At 42.0% G+C, this 27,118-nt stretch overlaps 1 protein-coding gene across 1 annotated transcript in view; it reads right to left on the bottom strand.

Moving 5' to 3' along the window:
• The window catches only part of LOC102372428 (vacuolar protein sorting-associated protein 13B-like), a gene marked incomplete at its 3' end in the record, with an annotated part of 150,849 nt that overhangs the window by 80,212 nt on the left and 43,519 nt on the right, over positions 1-27,118 (bottom strand). Inside the window, exon 3 of the mRNA XM_006035876.2 lies at positions 2,554-2,671. Within this exon, the coding sequence (XP_006035938.1) occupies positions 2,554-2,671 (118 nt within the window). The remainder of the gene's footprint in view (positions 1-2,553; positions 2,672-27,118) is intronic.

Here is a 27,118-nt window from a genome sequence, read left to right as displayed (position 1 = left end):
AACCTCATCACCAGAAGCAAACTTCCTCAAGCCCAGAACACACCAAAAGGATCCAGACTGTGCCAGGACAAGAAATGCAAAACCTGCCAGCACGTCTCCACCACCCCCACCATTACTACACCCCACAACAGAGCCATCAGCATCCCAGGATCTTACAGCTGCACCTCCAGAAATGTAATATACCTCATCCAATGCACCAAATGCCCTGATGGAAAATACACAGGAGAGACCAAACAACAACTGCGCACCAGAACGAATGCAAACTGGAAATCTATCAAAGACAGAAATACCCAATTACCGGTGGGGGCAAATTTCTCACAAGAAAACCACTCTCTCTCCAATCTCTCAGTCCTGATCCTCAAAGGAAACTTACAAAACACTTCCCAGAGACAAGCCTATGAACTCCACTTCATCAACCTCCTGGATATTAAAAATCACGGACTAAATACAGACATTGGATTTATGACACATTATAACCTGCCTGACATCTGACTCCCCAGGTATCTCTCCACTTTCCTCCCCCTTCTCTCTCTTCCCTCCCCCTCCCCGGCCTGTCTCTCACCCATTGACTCCTCAATCTACATTTTCACTGACTACCTGTCTTGCATGCAGACCAGCCCAGCCGCTGGCTTCTTTACTTTTCATTGCATCCAGGAAGAACACACACCAACTGCTGAAACTTCCTTAGCCTGACAAAGGGTTTTTGAACCTGAAAGCTTGCTTAATAATTATTTTCCAACTATTTGAGTTGATCTAATAAAAGATATCAGATTCACCCAAGGAACCTTATCTGCCTATGTCCTTAGACCAACACAGCTACAACCTACATTCCATGACTATTGAGGCACTTTTGATCCTGATCCAAATCACAAAAACCATGCCAGAAGAATGAGTAGGTCTCTGAACCCTGCTGGTGCTCAGGCGGGACACAGCAAGTAAAACTCTAGCAATATCAACAAGATGAAGTGTTGTCCAGAGTAGCAGACACAATGGGCCAAAGGGCAGGGTAGCAGACACATTGGGCCTGTATTTCCAAACAAGTTAAGCACCCAACATCTCTCAACACCAAAATATCAAGGTAGCCTCTAAAACCATTGCCTGCACAGTTGTCAATATGCTGAAATCAGAAGAAACAGCATATCATCATGCTATCTAGAACTTGTATCCCTTGTGTAAAGAACACAGAGGCAGTGGCGTAAATGCCTCCATCTTGTATACATACTCCATTACATAAAGGTTGGAACTCTTCAATACAAAGTAATCTGTGCACCAACTTTAATGTTCTCTTCTGAGAGCTAGAGAAATGTAACAAATGCCAACTTGAGCCATCTGCTACCAAAGGCACATAAAGACCCACATCTTAAGACCCCAAATTTTAAGATTCTAAAAATTTGATGACAAGATTCCTCCCAAGATGTCTCCCCCTAAAAGAAAAGTGAAAAGGAGAACAAAGGAGAGAGACAGAGAGAGAGAGAGAGAGAGAGAGAGAGAGAGAGAGAGAATGCCACACAGGATGAGAGCCCAAAGGAGAAGGCAATCTCAAATTCACCTCAAATCACAAAATTCTTAGTGTGTGAAATTAAAAATAAGCTTCTCATAGTTTATCATCCCGAACACTGGAACATTTCATGTGACAAAGTAACTGTCTTCCACTTACACACAGAGACGGGTAACACAGGCAAAGCCTCCAACTTCAGTCTAAATAAACAGAGATGCTTAAGGACCAAGTAAATGTCCTCAGGCTCGGTCAGGTCACATGCTTCAAACAGAAAGCAACTGACTGATGCTTCTACTAATAGACAGGAAAATCTCTGATTTAGTATTCTCTGGCGCAGCAGTGCTTCTGGAATCCCTACATGAACTGGAGACTACAGACAGAACTAACTTAGCAACTAAACTATATGTAAAAATGCAAAAGACTTGTCTGAAATAAAACAACTGAAAAAGCCAGAACAGCAGAAGATAAAGTTTGGTGTGCAGCACCTGTAAGAGGGCTCTTACATTGCCTGCGGGCAGAAGAATTCGCTGACAAGGTTCAAGGTGAATCCAAAGCAGCTGCATTGAGGGGGGGAGGGAGGATAGACAGTGGAAGAGTTCACGCCCAACCAATAAAAGTCCAAATTTTTAAGAGCCTGGGGAGTTCTGAGTTGTCTTGTAGGAATATGAGACCTATGAACAAAAAACTATGTATAGGTGGTACCTTTAAAGATTTAGACTATTAAAATTTCAGTACTCAGATAAGGAAAAATAAGGACATAATAGCAAAACCCTACCTGAATAAAAATGCAAGCAAAAAGGGAAAAGATGTTATTTTTTAGATTTGAATTTCATTTTAATGCAGCTGTATTTTAGACTACCCCAAGATTCTACTGACCTGTGGATACTCAGCTCTTCTAAATCATCAGGCCACCCATAGGAACCTAAATATGGATTTTGGAACCTAATTTTGACCATTTTGGCCCAAGGTAATGAAAAAATATTAATCTGTTGCTATGTAAGATTAACAGAATCATGCAAATAAAAACAGTCCACTTTATGAAAAATACAAGTTACCTGGTGGTAAATCAGGATCAGAAGGAGAAGCTTGCTGGATTCGGCGTGGTTTCACCGTTGATTTTGCACTCTCTGTGGTACTACGGTTTGAACTGGAACCACAGCTCTCATGGTCTTCCTGTATATTAGCCAAAATAATTCATCTGAATTAGTCTAACATAGTGTGAAAGAAAACATGTCTGAAAAATAACCAACTATAAGGATTTACTATTACTAGACTTAAAATACTTGTCAATTTTATTCCTTGAGATCACAGTTAGTGTATTTACATGAGAATTTCATATGAAAGTTTGGGATCACCTAGAAAGTATTAAACAGTTGAAATTGGATCACAAGTTGTAAGTTTTACTGAAATTATGTTACTGTATTACATTTGTTAAATTAACTGCAGTTCAGGTAAAGCATCCCTAAACATTAAATAAAAGCCCATATACTACAAAATAAATTTGAGAAACTATCTGCTTTTATCAGACTAAGAATTTGCTCATGAAAACCTAGAACAGTTGTAATGTCAGCCACATCCTTTCTAAAATAAAGCTATTTGAAATTGCCCCATGAAGCAAGTAGAGCTGGAGTATTGTTGTAGCCATGATGGTCCAAGAAATGTACAAGATGCAAGGGTTTTTTTTTTGTGATACACAGTTGGTCCAACAAAAGGTATTTGGGAGAGATGGACAAGCTTTTAGGAATAAAGTGCTCTTCAGACCCTTTCCTCTCATGAAGCAACATATTAATCTCAACCCCCTAAAAAAGCAAACCTTAAAACTACCCTAAAATAGATAAGACAAAAGAAGCCACTGTTCATCTTAACATCTTAAATCACTAATTTACCTTTTGTAGCTTAAAAATAGAAAACATGGCTTATTCATAAAATAAAATAAAATAAATAATTGCAATACACAGTCACAATATGGGCATTAGGGTTGCAGGTACATTCCAGAATAAGATTTACTTGCCAAGACACAAATGTTAGAAAACCCAAGAAATGCTGATAAAGAGCCTCTTTCAAGGATATTAATGTTACAAGGAAGAAAGAGAAGGAAACAGTTATGCCTATCTTGAACCATGTTTCCATTACGGAAGTTGCAGTATCTTACACCTTCAGACATCCTTCCCCACTCATATCAACATGATCTCTGCTTAGCAGCCGTAATTACTCACTGGAACACGGTGCTACCCAGATGACAAGGGTTTACTGGGATATATGTACAGAAGTTCTGCTATGAAGCTATTGGTAAGAAAATGTGATAAAAAAACATAATTACTGGCCTGCAGGCACCACTCAGAAAATGCCAATTTTTAGTTTTCACTCTTATTTTGCCTACAGAAAAATACAGCCGTTTTTCTGCTGCAAAGAACTCAAAAAGACCATAAGTATGGATTTCTATTTGTAATCTCTAGATTTATCTTGTGATTCATCTTTGCACACCTAACAGTGCTAAAACTGCATGGAACCCCACAGTACCTTTGAAAGGATCTCAAAGCACCACAACCAGCTGAATCACTGGTCTAAACAGTCCTCAGACAGCACCATAATGTTGTTTGGATTTCTAATGTGCTTTGTTTAATGCCTTGTACAAATTATTCAAGTAGACCCTAACTCCCAGTTTCTTGGCTATTCAAGTTTTCCTCAACAAAAAATATTGAAGACGTACATAAATATCTGTCTCAAAGTCTCAAAAACACTCAAAGGAATTGTATTTTATTTCCAGATCATATTTAAGAAATGGAAAAAAAAACAAGGAAGGAAAATTTTATAATTTCTAGCATTACATAAGTGAGAACAAAGTTTCCCAAACCCTTCCAGAAGGTACAAGTGTTTATAATTTGGGCTAAGTATAGACAGTCAAAATCTCCAGGCTGAATGATTCAATGTTTGCAGGTCAGTCTAAGCTGCACAGAGTGAACCAATCAGCAAGTGAGCATTCATTCACTTTTGATTCAAGAAAAGCAGCCATATGCCTGCAGTAGTTCAGGCCAGAAGCTGGGTATGCTAGAGCACACCCTCCCTGCTCACCTGGAGCAGACGGCTTGGACCAAGGCTAGCCTGCTCACCCTGGAAGGGGTGGTTTGTGGGGGAGGTGCAAAGCATCCTGGGATGCTAGTGGTCACTGAGTTAACTTGAATGTGAAGGGGATAGAAGTTCAATAAGCCAATTTAACCTAAATCAGTAAAGTCTGATTAAATTAAATTGAAGTAAATTATCCATCCAGGTTTCTCGTAAACCTGTTTCAGCCATTTTGGAAGTGGTTTATGTGCAATGAACTTTTGTTGTGTTACAGATTTGAACCAGCTTCTGTTCATTTATACTGGTTTATGTGCAATTTCTGTCCCTAGCCTTAAAGGCAACAAATCTGCTTTTCAGAAGTAAGAATGCACTGGTGTTTCAAAAGGGCTAGGAGTACCACTCCTCTTAAAAGGACCAAAAATGAGAATGCTGAACAACATTCTAACAGCCCCTTCCTCTATATTTCTGTATAAAGCTCACTGCAGCCAGGATGTTAGCAAAGGATCGTACAGAGGAGTCAGTTCATTTATATTTATCTTTTGACCTTACAAAAGCAAGAGATGCCCTGGCAACCACAAGGCTTGATTTTTGTAATTCCCTTTTTCCCAAGGTCACAACTTGAACAGAATGTTGTGGTAGATCTACTTACTGGTGTGACCTACTACTATCATATGATGCTTACCATGGGATATTTATGTTGGCTGCCAACACAAAGACAGATTATATTCAAATCGGTATTGCTTTTCTTTTTTTAAAGCTCTTAAATGCAGCCAGGATCAACACAGTTAAGACCTACTTTTCTGATTTTCTACTGACCAGCATGCATACTCACAAGTCACATGACATTTAAGATTTTGCATGTGCTGTTGGCCTTCTACAGAGAATTGCACATATTTAAGTCTAATGCAAACAGTACAGAATGTATTGATGCTTACTCTTCTTCATTTATTAGTCCTTATTCCTCTTCAAAAATACCTTAAAGCATTTTCTTCTTCCTCTATAGCTTATTTAAAGCTTCTCTTTCCAATGTTTAAACACAGATAAACAGAAGTGACTGAGTTCAGTTAAAAAAAATAAAATCTCTTTTTTTTGTTATAGCATTCATTTTCCTTAACAGTGAGTGTTATTGCAACAAAATACTGCAATCATTTGTTTAGTGCATTGGATAAACAGGGAAGTAAAAAAACCCCCAAACTTTAAGATGCTGACAAAACTATGCACAAAAATTAGTTTTGAAATTACATATATTTGACTATTATGAAATTAATAGCCACCTATTAGTCATTCCCAGACATGACTACTTTAGCAATACATATTTTGCTCTGCCCTGTAAAAGATTCAACATGATGTAACATTCGTTTAAAATAATGCTATTTAGGTTTAGATAATATGCATTCGTTTCCTGAAACTTTTACACTGAGTATTTTATTTTAAAATTAATTATTTTACAAACTGCTATTAATATTTTACCAAACAAATGTCATATTTTTTTAGTTACTAAAAGATAACTACTGTGGCCATGACCTTACAGGAACTATGTTCCCACACAGTCCTACTTTCATCCCAAAGTTTTTTGTAGTTGTACACTTCTGCTCAATGTTAAGTTTAAAAGCACACTATTAATTTTTCAAACATGTGGCCATCTCATAAGCCCAGAAGTAAAGCGTGTTCATTAAAGAGATGTGAAAAAGTTCCAAATGAACTGCCAAAACTAGCATAATTATGAAAATATTTAACACTGGAACCAACTGAAATCACACACCGTATATAGATCACAGTGATGTCATAATAAACATCCCAGCCAAAATGAACTAAAACTACTACAGTCTAATAAATCTAGCTCACACCAGATGACAAACATTTTAAAGTTAGACAAACAATTATACTGGGGGAGAGGTGTGGGGCAAGGGGAAGAGGATGAAGGGTATATTCTAAAACTGTCGTGATCAAACCTACTTCACTGAAGCATGTAAATGCATGTGCATTTCAGCAAGAACAGGAGTTGTTATAAATAACAGTGGCTATTTAACAGCTGAAAAAAAAAGACATGGGTAGTTAAGTGTTGATCTTTAAAGAAAGCAAAAAAGACATCATTTGCTACAACCCATTTTGTAAAGTAAGTATGCAATAAGTAGAGCTTTTAAAATAATTTAAGTTTACTTTTAGCACTAGACATAATTTAAGACCCTGATGTTTTAGGTTGTGATGCACATCAGTGGTGTAACTAGAGTGGGGTGGTCCCAGGCACCAACCAGGAAGGGAGAGGGGAGGAAGGGAGGTGATGCACAGAAAAAGCTGCCACTAAAGCTGCACAATCACACAGGCAGCACGGTAGCAACTGGAAGACAACAGTGCCCCTGTACATGGGAGCTGTTCCAGGACCCCAAGATGCCTCTGATGCATATAATTCTGTCATGTAATGTTATTCATCTACATAAACGTTTGTAGAATCAGGCCTTTTTTCCTAAGCACTTCAAGCCAGAGGTTCCATGATAATGTTGTGTAGACCATGGCATGGTGTACACCTCCACAGGGTGGATAAAGTAAATTAAAATGGTCATTTTGTGAGTTAAATCTGTCTTCTGAAATATATGATAAAATAAAACGGTTGTTGCTACTGTGTCAAGTACAAGTCATATTCGATAGCACTAGAACACACACGATGAGAATCTTTCTATGATCTTGTCTCTAGTGTATTAACTATTTTATTTTAATACAGACAACTTTTTGTTTTCAATTAATTTTAGATTTTGTTCTTATTTCAAACATATGCTTCAGCAATACAGGCTTTGTTTAATTTGCAAGGCTTCCAAGATGACTATTGAGAATACTTCATGGGAGAAGAATGTTTTCTCTTGGGGACCATTTGGCTTTGCTGCAAATAGTGTCTTCTCATGAAACCAAGTAAAAATGTCATTACTTTAAAAAATGGGGGGAAATGAAATTCACAATTGACATTGCTTTTATCACATCAAGAAATTACATTGACACTCCAATTGACTATTATGCAACAACCATTCTGCAAGTTTATGTAAGTCAATGCGTTCCTAATCAGTGTTTTGAACCCTACTCCCCCCCAAATCCTTTCCCCATACCTTCTTACTCATCTTCCATTTAGTGTTGCTAGAATGATGTCTACTTTCCTTTCCAAGTCAGTAGCAATTATAAACAAAAAAGTAAAGGATTTTCACCACCAATTGGCAGACAAATCATAATTTAAACTGTCACTTGCAGAAGCCCTAGACAGTGAACCCTATTCTTATCAATGGATGAAAGTAATTTCAGGAAACAGCAACTTTCCTATTAGATGGATATGTTGATATTCGGCACTCTCTTAAACACAGAAACCTGAGAAAAAGACAACTTCTAGAATCATCTGAAAAATCAATTGTATGTAAGATTTTGCTACATATTGGTAGTATCACGAAAGGAGTGCCATTATGCTAGCATAAACCTAGATGCATTAATATGTAAAAAACAAATTAAACACTTTACTTTAATCTTGCCAAATTCTAGTTGGCCACACACCTGGGATGAGTACTACTTTTGGGTGGGTGAGTAATGCCACAGTTGTGAACAGGTAAAATATATTAATACAATCAAAGTACATTGCTGAAATCCTATGCAACCTTAAATGGGAGACTACAATATCTATTATCTTTCTGATCACTTGTAAAAGTAAAGGACAAGTAACCAAATTTTACAAAATGTTTTATTGCTTATAGATATTAAAAATCAAACTGAAGCTTGATAAAAAGCCAACTAATTTTATTGTTACTTCAGTAAAATTAAAATTAAAAACACAAGCTTAGCAAATACACTGTGCCTTTGTTTTATTCAATTTAAACAGAAGAGCTATAAATCTCAGTTTCTTGGAATATTTAACAGCAGTTTGATTACTTCAAACTGATGAACAATAAAATGAAACATGCTTGTTATATAATAAAAATTAAAAGGTAATTTAAAATCTACAGTAAAAAGGAAACAATTAAATAGACAGCAAGATATATAATACTGCTAAAAGTGGGGTTATTTCACTGGGAAGGAAAGGAGCTACATTTCTTACACTCTAAAAATAGTATAGCAAACTTTCATCTTGAGAGATTTCCCAGGTTATTTAGAAACAGTTTGAAAGAAAATCACCAGGGATCCTGGTTATCTCTGTTCAAAAATCACAAATTCTCTGATAAAACAAACATTGCAAATGCTCTCCGATTAAAAAACCCCAAATCCACAATTAAAATGAAACACCGTTATACATGTATAGGTGTTAACCGAACACAATGTTTTATTGATACAGTTACAATTTTTAAGCAATTTGGAAGCCTAGCAGTACCTCAATCACTATAATAAAATAAATTCTAAGCATCTATCAATTTGGTATTTGATTTTGGTGTTATCATGGAAAATCAGAGCTCCCCCTACACACTTCACTCACCAGGACGCAGGTCCAGGCACCACACTCCCAAGCCACAGTCCCCCAGCCTTGCTGGTACACATCAACTCCCCATCCACAGCCCTGCCAGTGCCCCTCACTCCCAAACCCGGACCTGTCAGTACCCCTCACTCCCCACCCACAGCCACACCACTACCTGCAGCCCTGCCAGAGGGGGCCCCCAGCTTCTAGGGCTATAGGACCAGGGACCTGGGTCCTTAGCCCCCTGCAATATCACCCGAGCCCCAGTTGCCACCTAAGGGAAGCAGTGGCTACTGCAGTGGAGCAGAGCATGGAGCCCAGCTCCCTCTCCCCCACCAGACTTACCCGCAGGAGATGCTCTCCAGGATCTGGCAGCCATTTGCATGTGTGAGAGCCCTTCTCCTTCTCCCCCAGCCCCTTGCAGGCTAGAGCTCTTTGCAAAAGTAGAAAAACCATGCGTTTCTCCATTAAAATGAAGAATCCATGTTTTTCTCAGTTAAAAGGGAAAATTTGTGGGGGGGGGGGGGGGGGGGTTCTGTTTTTTCCACAGGAAACAGAAAACCCAGATCCCTGGAAATCACTCATCTAAAATGAATTTCTGCATTGAGGTTGGCTGTATGTGGCATCAATTTTGTAGACAACAGCAATAAACAATTGTTTATTTGGTGGTATTCCCTTCCAGGGGAGGTGTAAATTTAAAATAATTCAAGGTTGGAATTTAGCCACAATGTTGGAGTTACTATTGTGGGAAGTCCAAGAGGAATTTGTTGTGGAGAACAAAATTCTCTCTTGTATAATACCAAAAATGGTCCGTTTCATCACCTCTTCCATTTAATAAAAAACCCTTAAGGAGTCTTGGACTGAGATGTTTTCCAGTACAGGGGTAACAAACATCTCCTTTCTATCACAGCCAAGTAGCATGGAACAGTATTTTAATGAATACCTAGTTTCTAGTAAGGTGGTGGTTAAAATTACCAGAAAGACTTTTATTCCACTACCTACATTTAGGCAGGTAGTTACACACATCCATCTCAAATACAGAGCTTGTTATCCCAGCCCACATTTTTGTTTTTTTATGACAGTGGCACTCAATCTTTTTGCACCGTGGGCCAGATGGGCGGTGCTAGGTCCTTCCATGAGCCGGCTCTGGCCAATGGGCTAGATCCAGCTGCAGGGAGAGTGCGTGCATGGGGGGAAAAGAGTTGTGCGGCCTGACCTTGCTCGATCTGCCTGGGACGAGGGTAGGGTGAAGCAGCTCCGATATGGACACACATACAAGGTGTGGGTAGGACAGACCAGCCTTGAACAAGATGGGGGTGGGGAGGGAGACAAACAGCCCTGTCCCAATCCAGGCGCATGGGGTGGGGGCTGCGAGCAGGGCACCCCAATCCAGATGTGCAAAGGGTAGGGGGTGGAGTGGCTCCAATCCAAATGTGTAAAGAGGAAGGAAACACAAGCCCGTCAAGGAGTGGGACATGAGCCCGCCATCTAGACACATGGGGAAGGGTGGCGGGACAGAACAGCTCCTGGACAGGCTCGCAAGGTGGGCAGATCAAAACCTGATGACTTTCAACCCAAAGAAATGCAAGGTGCTTCACCTTGGGAGAAAGAACCCACATCATACTTAGAGGCCCTACAATGCTACACTCACTAGCACCATGACTGTAAGAGACTTGGGGATCTTGATTGATCACAAGATGAACATGAGCCACCAATGCAATGCTACAGCCGGCAAAACAAACAAAAAAAACTCTGGCTTGCATCTACTGATGCATCTCAAGCAAGACGCAAGAAATCATCCTCCCTCTTTACTCAGCCTTGGTGAGGCCGCAGCTAGCGTACTGCATCCAATTCTGGGCTCTACGCTTTAGAAAGGATGTGGAGAAGCTTGAGAGAGTCCAGAGGAGAGCCATGATTAGAGGTCAAGAGAGCAGGCCTTATGAGAAGAGGCATGGGACTCTTCAGCCTGGAGAAGGCTCAGAGGGGACTTGGTGGCAGCCTATAAATTTATAAGGGGAGTGCATCAGGAACTGAGAGCACATCTGTTCACCAAGGCACCTCAAGGGAAGACAAGGTCTAACAGTCACAAACTGCTGGAAGACCATTTTAGACTGGACATAAGGAAAAGCTTCTTTACCATCCAAGTCTCCAGAGTCTGGAATAGACTCCCCTCAGAAGTGGTGCAAGCACCCACTCTGGATATGTTCAAGAAACGCCTGGATGCTTACCTTGCTGGGGTCATCTGACCCCAGCTAACTTCCTATCCTTTGGGCAGCGGGAGGTGGATCCAATGATCTCACAAGGTCCCTTCCAGCCCTAACATCTACAAAATCAGGGCACATGGGAGGAACTGGACACAGGGGGGGAGGGGGAGTGGGGGAAGTCTGGCCTGATCTGGACACAGTGGTTTAGAGGGCTAGCCCTGATCTCACTGCATGGGCAATGATGCAACTAAGGCTGGACCTGGCCCCATGGAGCTTCTACCATTCCCCACAGCCAAAGTTTTCCAACCCATGAGGTAGCCCCACGAGTTAGATGTCATGACTCTGCAAGCCAGATTTGGTCTGTTGAGCACCCCTGCTATATGCTGTTTTATCGCATAATGCTTTTATGGAGCTGTAACTTAAATCTATATAAAAAACCCAGGACAGTGCAGAATGCTGCAGCAGCTGTGCACTGCAGAAGCTAAGTAGTTTGCAGGGAACACACATATCTTATGCTCTATGTTGTCTGCCTATTGGTCCTAGAAGACAACTTTGTACAATTCTGCTACTTCTGTGATCACCAAAAGGTACCTGGGCAGATCACTCCTTCATTTATAAGAGAGGGAGCTGTTAGATTCTCAAAGCCCACAGCAATAAGGGCCATATAAAAAGTATAGTTTTTAATTCGTCTCCCCAGTCAGAATTTTTTGCAATTTGTCAATATCTAAAACACAAAGCAAAGTCTGGTTATTTGGCAGCGATGATTTGCCCAGGAATTCTATTTATTTTCTTTTTTGAGAGAGAGAGAGAGAGAAAGTACTGTAAATATATTAAACGGTCTTATGTTTGAGTATTAAGTGGGAGTTGAGTCATTTACAGAACTATATGAAGTATTTATTTATTGGGTTTCAAAAAAAAGTTATCAGACCACCCACCACATTGGATAAGCACCTTTTAACTGTTAAAATCAAAATGAGGTTTCCACAAGTAAGGGACTATTCGAAAGAGATGTCACTCTTCTCAATGCTTCATGATATTTTTTTCCTAATGCTAAGCTTTTAAAAACAAAAACAAACAACCTTAACTTTCCTTAATCTAACCATTTTGAAACCACTTGATGTTTGTACAGTGTCTACCACAGTGGGGTCCAGATCCATAATAATACGTTGCATGATAAGTAGCCTGTAGGAACTCTAGCTCCATGATTTGTGGCACCACTGCAAGAGGCAATATTCCAGTGCTGGACCACAGAACTCATAATTTAGACAGCATTTAATTTCACTTGTTATTCCCTTTCATGACTAAACCTTCCGATTTTATTTAAGTCAGAGATACAAAGGTACTGTTAACCTCCTTTTCCCAATTTTTAACAATCTTAATATTAAAAAAATAGGGTGCGACTTAAAAGTGAAACTGCTAACCCTTAATAACGCTATACCTTCTCTTAGCCTGCTTTCTATTGTAGTTTATTAGAAAACTGGAGCCCTGTGGAACAATTACCTGAAGTAAGCACCTGCCAAGCAGTAATAAAAATTAATTTTACAACATAATCCACCCACCTGGTCCCTAGACTACTGAGAGAGAAAGCAAGAAAATCTTACACTGCCCAGAGCAAAGTGGCAGCAAGAAAAAAAATGAACTTCCAGGCCCCAAAAGGCAACTAACATGATGCCTACAGCAGGGCCCCAAAACCCTAAATCCTATTGTCATTGCCAAGAAATTGGGAATAACCCCAGGACAGGAGAAAGGCCTTATACAACTTCCCACTAAGTATGCAGAAGCTAATTGCTAAACCCTTGTGTTATAGAGGAACAGGCTTTGGGCTGATTAGAACAGTGGTTCTCAACGTTTTTAGGCTCAAGGCACCCCTTGGAAAATGCCAGCTCTGAGTTTTCATTCATTTTTTACTACAAAAAAATAGAACAATTCTCCTGTTGCAAAGCACTGAGAAAGACCAAAGCAAGTCAGAATGTTTTTAACATTATGAATTCCTATTTGAAATCTCTGGGTTTATCCTGTGAATCAAGGTTATATATTTAACAATGCTAACATTGTGAGGCACCCCAACACATCCTTGAAAGGATTAAGGCACCCCAGGGTGCCACAGCACCCTAATTGAAAATCACATCTTAAAAACAAGAGACTGAATACTTGTACTGGGGGCCAGGAACACTTAAAAAGCTGACCCAAAGTCACCTTCCTCTCAAATCCAGTGTTGAGGAGACAAAAGACAAAAGTACAGTAGTAATAGAAGATTTTCATCTCAAGAATCACCAGTACCACTATTCTGTTGTGTTTGAGTGCGTTTCCTGGAAGTCACCCTTCCCAAGACTGATCCCTGCTTTCCTGATGAGGTAATAATCAAAAGAGTCCATAGAAATGCAAACATCAAAATTATAATATGAAAACCACACTAGAAAATAAAAAGTTTTATGCATAAGTCTCTCACTTCTACTAAAAGACAACCATGCTGTTACACCATAGTAAGATTATCACTACCATGCTAATCAAGTATATCTGAAACATGTTTCCTCTTCCATATGTCCACAAAGCCCCCACTACTTTATAAATTACTTAAGACTTTATACTTGTTGTTTGTAGCAATTTTCATCCCCAGCATTATGATGAACTACCTAAAAAAATGGTAATACTTTTTAACTGTCTTAATATAAGCATTTTAACATGCTTGTACAAACTTAAGTCAGACTTTTATATTTTTTTGCATTAAAAAATTGTTTTGGCTGCATACAAAACACACCAATTTAAAACACTGCCAAAATAAAACTAATTTCCCATTACGTTTTAGGGTGCACAACACCACCAAACCATAACATTTAAATTGCATATTAACCTTGCTACAGCAGGGAAAGCAGTGACAGGGGGATATGTGGTAAAGGGTGCAGACACCTGGATGTGTGGGGGGCTCCTTGCCCCCCCCCCACTTATTCCCCCCTCCCCTTGCAACCTATTCCCCAAACAGTGCCTGCACCCCCCCATGCCTGCCCCTGCCACCTGTCCCTCAGCACCTATGCCCCTGCTGCCTGTCCCCCTGCAGCTTCTTCCCCTCCTGTAGCCTCTGCCCCTGCCTGTCCCCCGACAGTCTCTGCCCCCTCCCTGGCCCTGCCACCAACTGTCAGGCATACCTCCAGTTCCATTCCTCCCAGGGCTCAGAGCCCCTCAGCAGTATTTACAGGACTTTCTCTTTCTATCAGCATTTCAATTTTTTTTTTCCCCTCAAACTTTCTGGTTTGGAGGCAGAAGATTTTATTTAACAAATTCCAAAAATTCCCACCAAATTTCCAACTAAGCATCTTTTTTCCTTCTCTCCTGTAGAATGCTAACTTTATAGGACAACTTTTCTACTACTAAAATTTTCCAAACTTTTTGAAACTAAATCAGTGATTTTAGGAGTGTCACTTTTCTTCCAGTCTTTTACAATTGTAATTTTTACAGCCACTAGAAGATGTGTGACCAATTCCTTATGATTCTTTTATGTTACAGTGTTCTTAGGAAGGTTCAGTAAGGACACTAAGGCCATGTCCACAAGATCAGGGGCATGCCTTTGCAGCAGCACAGACAGTAGCAGCAAAATTTGCGCCAGTAATTCGTGCCACAGTGCAGGCTCTTGCCCATGGGTGCCTCAGCAGGAGCTAGCCATCCCCTGCTCTGAAGCATCCTGTGCCCTGCCTAGCCAGGAAGCGGCATATGGAGATGGGGGTAGGCAGCCCTGGGTGGAGACGGGGGAGCAAGCAGCACACTCCAGAGCCCCCATGCCAAGAGACCCTGCACCCCAGCCAGCCATTCCCTGGCTGGCTACGGCACAGTGTGCCTTGAGACACGGAAGCAAGCAGCCTTGGACTGGTTGCTCCCCTGTCTCTGTGCGCCTCAGCACGGGGACTTCACTGCAGAGCCCCAACACTGAGGCACACTGTGTCACATCCAGCTGCAGAGCTGGGGAGCAGTGTGTAATAAGAGCAGCTGGCTGGGAAGCAGTGCGCCTTGAGATGGGGAAGCAGGCACACTACTGCTCCCCTGTCTACTGGCACACAGGGCTGGCTGCTCCCGTCTCAAGGCACACTGTGCCCCGCCAGCTGCTCCCTGGCTGGTTGGGGCATCAGGTGCCTCAGTGTGGGGCTCCACTGCAGAGGCACTTGGGAGACAGGGGAGCAGCCAGCCCAAGGCTGTTTGCTCCCACATCTTGAGGCATTCTGTACCTCAGCCAGCCAGGGATTCATAGATGTAGGGTCAGAAGGGACCTTCTAGTCCGACCCCCTGCCCTGGGCAGGAGAGAAAACTGGGATCAAATGACCCCAGCTAGGTAATCGTCGAGCCTCCTCTTAAAGACCCCCAAGGTAGGAGCCAGCACTACTTCCCTTGGAAGTTGGTTCCAGATCCTAGCTGCCCTGATTGTGAATTAGTGTCTTCCAAAGTCTAGTCTGAACCTACTCTCTAACAACTTAGGGCCGTTGTAAGTTGTTATAACGAGCAGCTGGCTGGGGCACAGGGTGCCTCAGCACGGGGAATCCATAGCACATGAAGACAGGATCTCTGTGTTTGTCCCAACACAAATGCAGAGAAGTGGCTTGTGCCACCTTGGCATGGTTAGGGCCACTTTTTTCTCGTTTTTTGTTTGTTTTGTATGTTGTTGTTTTTTTGCTACCAGGAAATCCCAATAGCAAATTTTGCCCTGACAAATCAGCAGTGCCACAACTGATTAAGGTGCAACTTGTGCAGTTTGTGGCACTGCAAAGAGGTTTGCAGCACCATAAACCACATGTGCCTGCACATCTGGATCCAACCTAAGGGATTATCTGATAGTTGGTATTCTGCTATTTCTCTCATCATGTCTCCAACCATCTTCCAGAACTGTTTAATTTTGAGATGAGTCCACCATGTGCAACAGAATTCTCCCAACCAATCACACTCCTTCCAACTTTTACGTGTTCCTATACCATAAATATGTTTAAGTGGGGTGAGATGCAAACAGTACAGGATTTTTAAATGATTTTACTTTATTATTCTGCAAATTACTGTTCCAGCTGGTATCCCATTCTTCAGCACTAATTTCTTATCTAATGCCAGTAGCAAACTTTGTCATAAACAGAGTTTTTTCTTCTATATAGCTATTTGAAATAGCTTTTTATAAAGACATTAGATCTGTGCATTTCACAGGGAGCCCTGGGAGTACAGAAACCTGGCTTGGGCTGGCAAGTCAGTCTAGTCCTGCTAGCTGCAGGGTTGGGAGCTCCCGCTCAGGAGAGAACCCAAGGACGCTGGTCTGATTGTTTTGCCACCTACAAGAACACTGAGGCTGGGGGAGCTCACAAGGAGCCAGGCTGTGAGGTACACCAGCCCCAGGGTGAGGGAAGGTTTGCTGTCCTAAAGGGGCAGGGGGCTGCTTTCACTACTGTTATTTATGCTACAGGCTGGGGGCTTATGTTTACGTTACTGTTTATACTGGTGGTTTGGACTGGGACTGTAAAAGGGTGGTTACGGAGGTCCCATTGGTGCCTGGGAGGTGCACAATAACCTTGGGCTTTGCCAGGAGCAGGCTCAAGGCCTGAGATATTGTTGAGCCCAAAAGAGGGGCGGAGTGCAAGGGCACAGCGAGATAGGGGCCAGGGGCCCAGCACTCAAGAGGAGGGCAGTCGCACAGAGACCAGGGACCCAGTGCCTGAGAGTGGCACAGCAAGACAGTGGCCAAGCACCTGATGCTGAAGGAACACAGCCACACAGGGGCCCGGGACCTGGCAGACAGAGGCCAGGGGCCTGGTGTCTGAAGGCAACAGGTTGAAGCTAGTGCCTCAAAGCCAGGTCTGACACAGTGGGCCTAGGCTAGAAGGCCCAGCATGATGAAAGGGGTGAAGGCCAAGGAGGCCAAGGCCCCAACAGAGGAACAACATTACCATAATACCCATGAGGCATGGTACAGGGGAGGATTTGGAGCCACACAATTAGCCCTTACGGTTATAGGTTTTGGGTACCTTGCCGTGCACAGCTGACCAGTAAGAACAAACAGGGTGCCTAAATAAGACTATATTAGGGGCCCAATTTATGGCGTTCCCAGAGACTCCTCTATAGATTAGTAAAGATTAAAGAAAACCACTCTACTCAATAGATTCATAGATGTAGGGTCAGAAGGGACCTTATAGATTTTCTAGTCCAACCCCCTGCCCTGGGCAGGAGAGAAAACTGGGCTCAAATGACCCCAGCCAGGTAAACGTTGAGCCTCCTCTTAAAGACCCCCCAAGGTAGGAGCCATCACCTCTTCCCTTGGAAGTTGGTTCCAGATCCTAGCTGCCCCGACTGTGAAGTAGTGCCTCCTGATGTCTAGTCTAAACCTACTCTCTAGCAACTTATGGCCATTATTCCTCGTTACTCCGGGAGGCGCTTGGGGGAACAAGGTCTCTCCCAAACACCACTGGTCCCCCCATAGTAAGTTTATAGATGGCCACCAGGTGCCCCCTCAGCCTTCTCTTGCAAAGGCTGAACAGGTTAAGGTCCCGTAGCCTCTCCTCATAGGGTCTGCCCTGTTGTCCCCAGATCATGCGAGTGGCCCTCCTTTGGACCCTCACAATGCTGTCCACATCCCTCCTGAAGTGCGGCGCCCAGAAATGGACGTAGTACTCCAGCTGCGGCCTGACCAGTGTTCCACAGAGGGGGAGGATCACCTCCTTGGCCCTGCTTGTGATGCATCTGTGCATGCAGAAAAAGATACAGTTAGCCCTACTGACCGTGTTCTCGCATTGTCGGTCCATGTTCATCTTGGAGTCAATAATGAGGAGTCAATGGGACTCAGTGCTCGGTCTAGAACAGAGGTGGGAAAAATGCGGCCTGTGGGGCCCCTAAAAAATTTAGAAAATTAATATTGATCTGCCCCTGGCTGCCTGTCATGTGGCCCTCAATGGCTTGCCAAAACTCAGTAAGCAGCCTTCCGCCCGAAATAATTGCCAGCCCCTGGTCTAGAAGTTCCCATTAAGCATCTCTGTGATGCTTAGTTTCAGTTCTCAAACTGTGGATTCGCATCTCCAAAGATAACATCCTTGTTAATAGCATTATATGGAGATGAAAGATAACAGACCTGATTATTTACCTATCAGCACTCTTGTTTCTCTGCAAGTTTGTGTACACAAAGTCAAGCCCTTACCTTTCTCTAAAAGTAGAAAGTTTCAAGAAGTTAAATGAATAAAGGATATCAAACAACAAGAACACACTTTTTATAGAAAACAATGATTAAACGGTGGCCTCCGGACTAGTAATTTATATCATGATTTAAATCAATTTGATTTAAATTAAATAGACCCTGGTTGGTCAATTAAAAAACAATGTACTTCTAAACCATTTGATATTTTTAAAAATCCCTCAATATTTATTGTTTTTTCAAGAGACCACAGTATAATATTTTTTCTTACAGGGGAACTGAAAAAAGAAGAGCAACTCTACTAAATAAAACTGACTTTGTTATTGTCTGATCAAAGTACTTCTAGCTAAAAATAAAGGGCCGTAAATTCCTCTTTTATTAGATGCTGGCAGTAGTTCTTTCTGGAAAAGAAGTTAATTCTTCTGTCATCCCTGGTCTAATTTCTAATGAAAGAAAGAGTAAAGATTTAATAAAAAGAAGGAAAGTGAGTGTCATCAAGAAATGAAGCTGAGTGCCCAGGGGAAACAAAATATATAAACATCTCTGAAAGGGAGAAAGGACTGTTACTGTCTGGTGTTCAACTCTGTACTCTGAACATATGCAAACTTAAAGGTTAAAAACTGGCCAACAGGGTGGAGATAACAGATTTAAAAGTAACTTGGGGGAAAAAAGTGTGGGAAAATGAAAAATTTGGAATCATCATGTAATCTTATATAATGCCGAACAGAGAAGCTGAGGGAGTATTAAGTGTGTAAGGAGAAAAGCATGCATCTTATTTTTTAAGTACAGTATAACCTTTACAACAATATTATTGAATAGTAGAGACCACACTGTTAAACAGCTTACAAGAGACATAGCGTCAACTACCTGACAAAAAACAGAATTATTCTACTTACTAAATCTACTGCTCAGAATATTTTAATTGATACCCATAGCCTATTAATAACATCTGCTACTGTAGCTTGTTTGCCAGACTCCAATCACATGAAACACAAACCAATAAGTCATTAGGTCATCTAGGATTCTCTACATGTATTTTGTTATATGGCAAATATTTCTAAAAGGCTTCCTGCAAAAATTGAGAAAACTACTTGTACTCACAGGAAGTTACCTCAAAAGCTTTGCACTTTTAACATACATGAATTGAACTTTATTTTAAAACAGTTTATTTATTCTCTACAGAGGGACAGAATCTTTCTAGGCTCATGTATCTCACCAGTCACACTTCCAAAGAAATTCAACTGCATACAATACCAACCCTTTCTTACAGAAGGAAAAACAAAACAAGAAAACACCTTTATTATGAAATGGTAGCTAATCTGGTCACAATTCCAGCTACCTGTGATAATTAAGATATGAAATCTTAAAAAATAATTTCTGTCTATAAATCCCTTACTACTACTAGAAAGCTAAAACCATCTGTTCTCTAATAAAATATGCATTTATAGTTTGCTTTTCTTCACTTTTTTTAAACAGGTTTTGAGATTATGTCAATTTGAGTTTACCAAACATCACACGTTTACAGTTCATATGATTTTTAAGGTGTTTTCTCTTGGAGGTGAATGACAGGAGAGGGAAATTTGAAATGTGTTATAGTAAGGGCTTGAAAAATGAAGTATACAAATATCTAGCTGTTACATACAGGTTTTTATCAATATCTCTCAAGACACTTTACAAAAGGAGGACATTTTTTTCATTTTTCAGACAGGGAAAGGAGAAGTGACTTATCCAAGGTTATCAAGCAGGCTGGTGGCAGATATTTGAAAGGAAGCTCTCTTGAGACCCGGAACAGTGTTCTACCCACCAGACCAAGCTGTCTTGTTTACACATAATACAGTGTAATAACAATTTGGAGCTTTTCAGGCAAAAACAAAAGTTGTAGAATTCATCCAACATCAACTTGGTTGGACCAGCCATGTAATCCAGATGTCTGACTTCAGATTCCCGAAGAAAGTTTTATTCTCCCAGCTCAGCCAATGTGTACACTTAAGAGGACAGCAGAGAAACCGCTACAGGGACATCCTCAAGGTCAACTTTAAAAAAAAAAAAAAAAAAAATGCAACGTCGCAGTCAACTTGTGGGAAACTATGGCTCAGGACTGCCCCAAGTGGAGGAAGAGTCTGCTGCAAGGATCTCAGTACTTTGAAACCCCATGACAACAACAGGAGACGGAAAAGTATAAATAGCAGAAACAGCGTGTCATGGACCAAATCAAGAATTCATCGCCACCTACCCCACAAGGAAACACATGTCCAAGCTGCAATAGAGTCTGTCAATCCCAAATAGGCCTCATCCACCATCTTTGGAGACACAGATAAAATAATCATGGAAGACAATTATCCTCGACTGCGAGGGCTTGCAAAGAGAATTTCTACGGTACTCATTTAGCTATTAATGAAATGTAACTTGCAGTTATTTTCTATGTTAATATGTCTTCAGCTCCTGAGAAGTGAGAAGGAAGTACATCTTTTGAACATTAGCATGGTCATATGCTCCATTTTACTGCTTGTTCTGCAATCTTTATTCAGGGTACGCACTGCTTTTAAACAACGATATTTGCATAACACTCTGACTGCTGCAGGGAATCAGCCAGCTCCTTTTGTTTTGAAGCCAGAAGCAGAGCACATTCAAAGGCCATTTGAAGGCTTTTTCTTTACTAATTCTTTAAGTTCTCAAATGCCGTCTGGTCTTATTGGCCAAGAAAATAATGACATGAGCAAACAGCCCAGACAAGATGATATTCAGATATACTGGGAATCTTGCTTATTTAGGATTGTTTTACTAAATATAAGACTTAAAACAAGCCATTACACACTTGGGTACTTAACTGGTTATGTAAGCATATAACTTTCATCTTAACAAAACTAAACATCTATTTGAGCGTCAAACTTGTGATTTAAATCATATCACAGTGCCCAATGTGTGTAGTATGGTGAATATCTTGATAACTACCATAATAAATAACCATGGCAGTGCTCAGTACTGTAGTGATTCCTGTACAATAGTCTTTACATACACGATCTTACATTTCATATGTTCTGATCAGCAGGGATCCTGGTTTTCCCGGATAAAAATATTTCAAATTCTCTGATAAAGCCCCCCAAATCCGTGATTAAAAGTAAAGGCCCCCCACAGCCCCTCCTGGTGCCCCTCACTCCACCCCACAACAGCCCGCCAGCCCCTAACACCTATTATTATAATAAGAGCTTAATTCCACCCATGTATGTTTTAAGCACATGCACGCATGCACATATATACACACACACACACTTAAACATGCACAACATCTGAAACAAAATATACCATCTTCTTATTGCTTTCCTCACTTATAATATTATACTCATGAAAGGTTTTTAACTGAACAGATGGGTTTTCTCTTTAAACTGTATTTAAAAATAAATAAAAATTACTATTAAATTTTAACTCAACATTCAATGGTTAAAACATTTAAAGGGCAATATGAAATGTAAATTAATCTCTATAGTTATTCTCTTCCAGGTCAAAATTATTCATATTCTTTTTGAACCAAACCTACAGTCCAAATCATTATCCAGAATATACCCAAATGAGTGCTATGAATTTTATAATTTTGAACCTTGTCTGCCATAATTTTGTATATGCATTTTCAGGATATTCCCAAAAGAAAAGCAAAAAAAAAAAAAAAAAATCAATTACGTAAACAAGCTGGTCTGTATTATCTAAACTAGTCTTTTTTTCACATCATGCGTCCCTAAGCGAAACTTGTCCATAATTTGACCTTAAAGTATTATGCCATATTTTCACACACACGCATACACTCTCTCATGACACAACCCAGGGGGAACAAAAAGTTAATATTGAATACAGAGGAATGGAGGGGGAAGGGTGGGGAGGAAAAAAAAAAAAAATAATCAAGAAATTATCTTCTAGTGACCCACATAAGCTTTCACTCTCTCTCCCAATCGCTGCATCCACATGAGCAGGGGCATGTGTTTGCAGCAGCACAAGTAGTATCGGCACAAATTTGTGCTACTATGCTACTTTGTGCTGCAGTGCATGCCCCTGCTGGTGCAGTTTGCAGCAAGACACGTTGTCCCACTGCTCCATGTGCTGGAGCAGGGGCTGACTGGGACACAGGGTGCCTCAGCACAGGGCTAGCCGGCAGGCAGCTCCAATGTTGAGGCACCCTATGCTCTGGTCAGCTGGGAAGTGGGCAGGTGGAGACAGGGGAGCAGGCCTGCCATTCTGTGTGCTACAGAGACCCCACATTGAGGCACCATGCCCCAGCCAGCCACCCCCCTGGCTGGCTGGGGCACAGCGTGCCTTGAAATGGGGAAGCAGGCAGCCCTGCACTGGTTGCTCCCACCTTTGCATGCCTCAGTGCAAGAGCTCTGCTGTGAAGTCCCCATGCTAAGGCATGTGGAACCCCCGTTGCAAGGTACGCTGAGCCCAGACCAGCAGCTGGCTGGGTCACAGGGTGCCTCAGTGTGGGGGCACCACAGCACACCAAGACAGGGGAGCAGGAAGCCCAGGACTGTAACATTTAAAGGATTTGGGGGCAGCCCAGAGCAGTGTATTCTCCCATCTTCTCATTTGTCCTGGCACAGCACTTCGGTGTGCTTTCCGCCACTTGTTTTTTTATTTGTTTGTTTTTTTGCTATTCGGGAAATCCCAGAAGCAAAGTATGCCCCAGCACTGCAAATTAGCAGTGGGACTCATGGTTTAACATGCAACACATGCAGTTTGTTGCACTGAAAAGAGGTTTGAGCGCACGTGACTGCACATTTGGATCCAGCCATTGTGTCTATGCATTATAAAGCAAAGCAATCTTTAATTACTACATCATATACTTTTCTCCCCAAGAAACAGGTTGTAAACAAAGGCAATTTATTAGCACTTGACATCTAAATTAGGGGTGCACTGATAAAGATTTTCTTGGCTGATACCAATAGCCAATACCAATGAGATAGCCGATTTACAGGAATGCAGCCAGGCAGCTTGGAGAGCTGCACCCTGCAGGTGTCCACAGGGCAGAGGGGCCTGGGAAGGGAGGGCAGCTCCCTGCTGCTGCGTGCACCCCAGGGGTGGCATCAGGGACATGTGCCCCCACAGATCTGTGTGCGGGGAAGATGGCAGGTTGCTGATCCAGCCTCTTCCCAGACATTTTGACATTATCAGCCCAAAAAGAGCCAATTGCCGATAACATTAATTTTCCTGTTATAGGTGCCAATCCGATATGCAACTGATATATCGGTACACCTCTAATCTAAATGTTACAATGCCCCCCCTACATGGAATGTCATCGTCAACTACAAGGGCTTGAGCCCAGGACCTTTGGATTTAATGAACATCTACAACCTAAGCTAGAAAAATCAGGTCTGTTCAAAGACAGCTGACACAAGTTAAAATGTATGTCTAGTCTAGCTACTAAAAGAGGACACAGAATCACATAATGTAAGCATGACTTTTTATATAAAGGTAACATGTACATTTTTTTCTATAACCTTAGCTCTTTGTCACCTGTTGTCATTTCTCAGATCTGTACCCTAACAATACTTACAGCATTACAATGATCCACTACATCTTTATGAACAGATTTCTTAAGACACATTTTACTCTGCTATAATTATAAAACTAAATTCACTAAAAATATAGATGGACCTATGTATATCAGCAAATTTTCACCTTTAATCTGTGTTGTTACACTTAATTTGCTATACAAGATGTGTTATGGTGTATTTAGTGTGGACACATCTGTACCAGTAAATCAAACATGGCAAAAACCTTTTATATTATATTTGTGAAACATATAATAATATTTGCGGTATAATAATGTTTGTTATAACATATGCACACAAGGCAAAAAAGTAGTGTGGTTGGCTTACAGATAGTGTTATGTACTTCCCAACTTTTCAGCAGTTAATCAATACAAACTTGAGGGGTTTAATTTTTCCATTGGAGAAAGGTAGAGATTCATTCTGGTCATAGTCTTGCCTCATCAAGTATTTTAAATATAAATCTATAAATTTTAGAATTTGCATAATAATTAACTGAATACCAGCAAAATACCATAAAACCTACCTTTGTTTAAAAAATAATGCAGTTAGGTTAAACCAGACAATACAGGAGTTTAAGGCAGGGGTCGGCAACCCCCGGAACGCATGCTAAAGCATAGCATGCAAAGCCATTTTGCTTGGCACGCCACATTTGACCCAGGCTCTGGGCAGCTTTTGTTGGCCATGGAGCCCTGGCTGCTCACAGCAGGCAGCAGGGAGGCTGCAAGTCCTGCTGCGAGCAGCCCGGGCTCCATGCCAGGCAGCAGCTGCCTAGAGCCCAAGCCAGATACAGTAGGCAGCTGTAAGCCTGCAAGTGGCTGCACTGAGGTCTGGAGTCCCAGCCCGGCTTGTTGCTGGATACAACTCAGGAAGCACCATGCAGAAGGGGTTGGGGCTGCACTCCACCACCAGAGGCTGCATGCCAGTAAAGCTTAGCATCCCTGCAGGGGGCAGAAGAGGGGCAGAGCAAGGCACATCTCCATCCCACTAGGCCCAACTGCAAAGGACAGGGCAAGAAGGGCTCTGTCTAGGTGGCTTTAGGCCCTGCCGCCCTCATCTACATCTCCATTCCTGGGCCACAGAGCTGGGGGAAAGCGCTTGAAGGCAGGGGCAGTACCACAGGAACTGTGGGGGGATCCTCCTCCCACACCCAAATACCAGTAGGCCGGGTGAAGCCACAAGGCCAGCCCCAGCCCCCACTCTCACTTCAGCTGTGCCAAGCCAGGAGCTGGCAGTTGCTGAGGGACAGCACACACTTCGGCCGTGCCCTGGGCCCCATCGCAGCCTGGGGGATCCTGGCAGGGTCTGTGCTCCCCCTGCACATGCATCCAGTGCCTGGCCTGCAACAGGGAAGGGACCATACCCCTCTCCCCATGTCCCATGTCCTAGTCCCTTCCCTGCCATACTCCTGGAGGCGTGCCTACAGCCACCGCTGACAGCAAGTGGAGCCGGAGCTCTAGATCCCAGTGTAGCTGTTTTCAGGCTCATAGCCTGTGAGCAGCCTGGGCTCCCTGCCAGGAGGTGCAGAGCCCAAGACGCTCGCAGCAGGCACCTCCAAGCCTCTAAGTGGCTGCACCGGGGTCTGGAACTCTGGCCCCACTCATTGCTGGCAGCGACTTTGTGCGCACCTCAGGGAGCACAGAGGAGAAGGGGCCAGAGCTGCACTGCCACAACAAGGATTGAGTCCCTCATGGCCTACACACTGCCCAACTTGGCACACTAACATCTTTGAAGTCAAAGTCAAGTCTTTGCCGGGTTTTTTGGTACTCAGCCCAAAAACATTGCTGACCCCTGGTTTAAGGCCTTTTTCTTTAATGCACATACACAAATTTGACCTAAAAACAAATGTTGGATCCGTTTTCATGTTCTAAATAGACCAATTCAAAAAATAAAGGTCAATATAGGAACACAGTAGTCATTATGCATTCTCAAGTTTCTGCAGTAAATGTACAGAAATGATCTATTTTCTCAAGTACATTGCTGCAAAGACTTATTATTGAAACACCCTATATCATTTCCATTGTAAATATTATAACTTTGACCTAACTATAAAATAGGAATCGGAAGCACAATGAGCTAACACACTAACCTTTCTCCTTCAAAGACCTAAGTTTAAATATTTGAGGAAAACAGATTTGACATCTCTCAAAACGAATCAGCTGTGAACCTAGAACCGTACTCCAAGGGTTCTTAACTTGAAGGTCAAACAGCCAATAAACAAACAATCTGCCTTCCCACAGTGCTAATCAGGAAGTCAGTCCTGCCTGGAGTTGAAAGGGAACTTTAAAGCAGTTGGAAAATCCAGAACAAAAAAAACCTGAAAGCCATAGCTGAATCGTACTTCAGCTCTTCACCCTCCTAGCCAAAACTAAAAAAGATGATACCAAAATATTGTATCGCTTTATGTTTATATACATGCAGAATCTAAAGCCACAGTGCGAGATTACTGCTCCCAACCAGACAGAGATCTGAGTAGCCTGGTTAGACAAAGTCTGCAATCATATTGAGAGCAGGTAGATTTCTTAGAATCTGAAGAAGAGCTAGAGTTCATTCATGGGTGGGATTAAATCTTTGTGACAGCCAGAACCAGAGGGATTAATAAACAATAATATGTGCTTCTTGGAGGCATTTGGTATTTTGCCTAAACAGGTCATATTAGTTAATATAAGCTTGTAGGTTTGTAAACTGCAAATGTAACTTGTCTGTCATAAATTTAACCAAAACAATAAATTAACTGTTCATGGAAACTGACTGGGCCCCATTGGCAAAACTGTAGCTGTGAGATTAGCTGGCCTAATGGTTTTTTGCTCAGGGTTCAGCCTTAACGATAAAAACTGGATCTAACTGCTAGGCACACCCAACACATTCCAGGAAAGCATATCCCACTAATTAGATTGATATAAAAGTGCAAACAGTACAGACATTCAGGACAGTTCGATTGGCCTAAAAATGGCCAACCCAATCTAAATTAATCTACCTCTGAGGTACGCCTAATTTAGGTTGGGTTGGCCATTTTTAGACCAATCTAATTTACCTGAACTTCTGTACAATTCCCAGCACAGCCCCAGGGCTGGGAAAGCCTAGCCACTGGCCCCAGCCCTAGGGCTGTGCTTTTCCTACCCTGCCCCCTGGCACTGGTCTATTTTTAGCCACCCAGCCCCCACCATCACCACCGTGGACTAGCCAGCCCCCCATCCCACAAGCTGCTCCTGGTGCCAGTTGTACCAGCAATCACCAGTGCTGGTAGCTGAGCAAGTAAGT

The sequence above is a fragment of the Alligator sinensis genome, unplaced genomic scaffold (genome assembly GCF_000455745.1).
Source record: "Alligator sinensis unplaced genomic scaffold, ASM45574v1 scaffold497_1, whole genome shotgun sequence".
Classification (NCBI taxonomy): Eukaryota; Metazoa; Chordata; order Crocodylia; family Alligatoridae; genus Alligator; species Alligator sinensis.
This window is presented reverse-complemented; position numbering and strand designations above follow the sequence as displayed.